This window comes from Tupaia chinensis, unplaced genomic scaffold (assembly GCF_000334495.1).
Source record: "Tupaia chinensis unplaced genomic scaffold, TupChi_1.0 Scaffold144276_1, whole genome shotgun sequence".
NCBI classification, from domain to species: Eukaryota; Metazoa; Chordata; class Mammalia; order Scandentia; family Tupaiidae; genus Tupaia; species Tupaia belangeri.
This window is the reverse complement of record NW_006204133.1, coordinates 139,190-142,615: the sequence shown is the minus strand read 5'-3', so window position 1 is coordinate 142,615 and position 3,426 is coordinate 139,190. Positions and strand designations below refer to the sequence as shown.

General features: G+C 65.4%; 1 protein-coding gene across 2 annotated transcripts in view; it reads right to left on the bottom strand.

Annotated features, from left to right (window-relative positions):
• PROM2 (prominin 2) overlaps positions 1 to 3,426 on the bottom strand; it is a 15,784-nt gene that overhangs the window by 12,003 nt on the left and 355 nt on the right. The window contains exons 2-9 of one of the 2 annotated variants that reach the window (XM_006166540.2): positions 3,228 to 3,392; positions 2,608 to 2,657; positions 1,990 to 2,192; positions 1,775 to 1,895; positions 1,528 to 1,591; positions 1,174 to 1,263; positions 671 to 873; positions 225 to 299 (exon numbers count right to left, since the gene is read on the bottom strand). In XM_006166540.2, the coding sequence (XP_006166602.1) occupies positions 225 to 299; positions 671 to 873; positions 1,174 to 1,263; positions 1,528 to 1,591; positions 1,775 to 1,895; positions 1,990 to 2,192; positions 2,608 to 2,657; positions 3,228 to 3,392 (971 nt within the window). Of the gene's footprint in view, positions 1 to 224; positions 300 to 670; positions 874 to 1,173; positions 1,264 to 1,527; positions 1,592 to 1,774; positions 1,896 to 1,989; positions 2,193 to 2,607; positions 2,658 to 3,227; positions 3,393 to 3,426 lie in introns of those variants that run through there. The other variant, XM_027767543.1, reaches the window with a different exon arrangement.

Sequence of the window (3,426 nt, the reverse complement as noted above, 5' to 3'; positions counted from 1 at the left end):
TGGGCAGTGCCTGCCTTGCCACTCCCAGCCCCACCCATCAAGGGGCCTCGCACTCCCTTTGCAGCCCAGGCCTGCCTCGCCTAGACAGTGATGCCGAGGGCGGGCGTCATCGGCCTCTAGCCCTGCTCATGCCGTAGGTTCTCTGTCTCCAAAGGGGACACCGAGGGTCCTTGTGAGCTCCCAAGCAGGAGAGGGCGGAGTGGGGTAGCCTGGCAGGCACTCACCTCCTGGACCATGCTGGAGAAGTTGGCCTCAGGGACACCCTTCAGCCGATGCAGGACATCGTCCACAGTGGGCACCTGAAACGGGTGAGGAGAGGTTAAGATGAAGCCCACGAAGCCACGGAGAGGCCTAAGAGGGCCTCCTGGGGGAGGGTGGGGCAGGTGCCTCTGAACCCTCAGCATTCTTTGGATAGTGGGGACTGCCATGGCCTCTGCCACCCTGGGGCAGTGAGAGCTCAGAGTGAGGTGAGGCTTGTGGGACAGCGCGTGGCCCAAGGAGAGCCCCTGAGCCACCTCTAGGAGGAATGCACTTCATCCTGAGTGGGGAGAAAGGGAGGAGCTTCCTGAGGACAGGGACTGGGGGTGCCCCAGATACTCGGGTACCCTCCCCAGACAGCAGGCAGAGCCACCCTTCCTAGCTCCGAGAGGCCTCTCTCCTGGGCTCGCACCTGACTGAAGTCAGCATCCAACTCCAGGGCGCGGGCCCGGCTCAGGGAGCCTGCACAGTCCCCTTGACACCCGGGCTCCTGCAGTAGGGCGAGGAGCCGGTCCCTATGGTCCCGAACAGCTGGCTCCAGGTCCCGCTGTGCCACCTGCAGCTCCACGGAGGTGGCATTCAGGGCTCTGAGGTGGTCCATGGAGACCTGCAGGGCTGAGACCCACATCTGTCTTGAGCAGTTGTCCTGGCCCTGACATCCTCAGGGGCCTCGCAGGAAGCAGAACACCCAGCCCTGGCCCCAGCTAAGGGGACCAGCAGTCTTTAGCCTCTGCATCAGCAGTGGAAATGGCCCTAGGACATGCAAGGCCAGGATGTGGGCAGGAACGTCAGAGGGAAATCCTAGGACGAGTTGCCGAGAAGGACGAGTTGCCGAGAAGGTACTAGTGGAGCGGGGAGGATGGCCTGGCCCAGAAGGACGCATACCCATACCCTCACGGGGCTTGCCCAGCTCACCCTGGCCCAGGCTGCTCACTGAAGCTAGCGCCAGGTACACTGTGCTCCTGAGCTGGGTGTGGATTGCGCTCCCGATGCTCATGCCAACACCTGCAAGCACCAAGCAGTGGCAGGGCTGGCCCCCAGGACCTCAGGGCCCTCACCAGCCCTCCATCCTGCCTCCCTAGGCCCCGACACTGGGCTCTGCAGAGTGGGTGCCAGTTTCTCCATCCTGCAGCAGGGGGCTGCTATCATGGCTCTCCATCCAGGCCCAATGCCCCCTCCTCAAGGGTGTTCCCAGCTAGAGTCTGCGAGGAGGGAGTGAGAGGGCCCCCTCCCTCCCCCAGAGCAGCCTCCTGCCTGCTCGACCCTCACCATCCAGCTCTTCCTGGACACGCTCCTGGGGACGGGAGAACTGCTGTGCCACAGCCTGCAGCTCCTGGGCAAACACAGGGGTGAGGCTGCCCTTCCAGCCAGCAGCCCAGCCCAGCCCCTCCCCAGCCCCTTCCCTCCCTATGAGGGGTACAGAGACATATTGCAGCATGCCAAGGGGCACCCTTTCCCACGTGCAGGTTGTGGGCTACAGAAGACCCAGCCTCTCTGTCCCCCTAGGCCTGGTCACCTGGGGGACATCAGAGACCAGGCCCCGTAGGCTGAGCAAGGTCTCGGGCACAGCTTCCACACTGGGGCCCGTGTGCTCGTGTACGCGCTGGTTGGTGACAAAAGCACAGACCATGCCAATCCTGCGGGGATGGAGGCAAGGAGGAGAGGGCTTGCTGGGTGTCCCAGAAGCCTGGCACGGCCTGCCCCTCCCACCTGCCTCAGGCAGTCCCTCACAGCAGCACGAGGGTGGTCAACAGCAGGAAGGCCATGAGGGCGCCGCGCTCACAGGCCAAGGCCTTGTGCTCCGTCTTCACTCGGCCCCCACAGCGCTGGCGGCAGCGGCAACAACAGAAGCAGAGGCCAGTGGTGGGCACCGCCAGGAGGTAGAGGCCTGCGATCACGGCGCACACCACGTAGCCCGCCTCGTACCGCACCACCTGCAGGGCAGCAAGGCACGAGGGGCTGTCCTCAGGCACCCCTGCCCGCCTCCTGCCAGACCCAGAGGGAAGCCAGGAGGAGCAAGGGTGGAACTGGGGTTGGCCCCAGCTCAGGGAGCCGCTGCAGGGATGCTGCAGGGGTGTGTGGTGTCCTTGCTGCTCACTGTCAGTTCACCAGTGAGGGCCATGGGGCTGGGAGTTGGGCTCACTGCAAACCCCACTGCCAGTGAGTGCAAGGCTGTGGTTTACACCCAAGGCCTTTCTGCATGGAGGAGGGGAAGGGATGCCCAGGCCCCCACCTTGGCGGGCACCCGGGGAGGAGGGCTGAGCTGAGCAGAGGGAGGTTTCCCTCCTCCTGCCCCTTCCTCTCAGTCCTGAGCCCCCCCACCTCCCCCTCCATCTCCGGGGTTCTCACCTCATCCACTTTCACCGAGGCCGGCTCATTCAGCAGGGCCTTTACCAAGTCTACCGGAAAGAGCCGTGCCAGGGGTTGAGGGCAGCCACTGCCTTGACCCTGCGGCCACCCCTTCCTCCCTGCCCACCGGAGGTGTGCTCTGGGGAGGCTCTCCTCCACCACATGACACCCTTGGAGAAGGCAGAGTGGGAGCGGCCTCTAGGGTCCTGAGTAGACCTCAGCCCTGCAGTAGGCGGCAGCCGAGGCCTAGCAGGCTCTGCAGCCTGGCCCGGCAGCCCCTCCTCTCAAATGGCAGCAGATCTGGGAGGGGTCCTGCAGCCCCTCCAGGTCCCCTGCCCCCCAGCCCTAGCACCCAGTACACTCAGGCCCTCTGAGCCTGGTCTAATGTAAGGCGCTTCCAACGCAGCCCCCTTCACTCCACGGACAGAGATGGAGGTTCAGGGAGGAGGGCCTTGCCCAAGGTCAACGGGAGGCTCTGGAGCGCTCTCCAGATGCTGACCCTCCTACCCCTAGGGCTTCCACCAAGGAAGACAGCAATGGACAACGCTGCCTGCCGCTCAGAGAAGCTTGGCTGGGGTCCCAAGCCCTGCGTGGTCCGCGCGGGCAAAGGGTGCACTCACCCGAAGGGAAGGGGTTCAGCTGCACCACGGAGAGGAAGTGGCGCACGGTGCCATAGAGGGAGTCCAGGGGCCCCGGCGCGCGCACGCGAGGGGCCAGCCACCGTGCCCGGGCCGCAGGGGCGAACGCCAGGCGCTCCACCGGCCCGAGGGACCCGCAGTCCGCGGCTGCCACAGCGCTCGGCAGGGTCCGGGGCCGGCC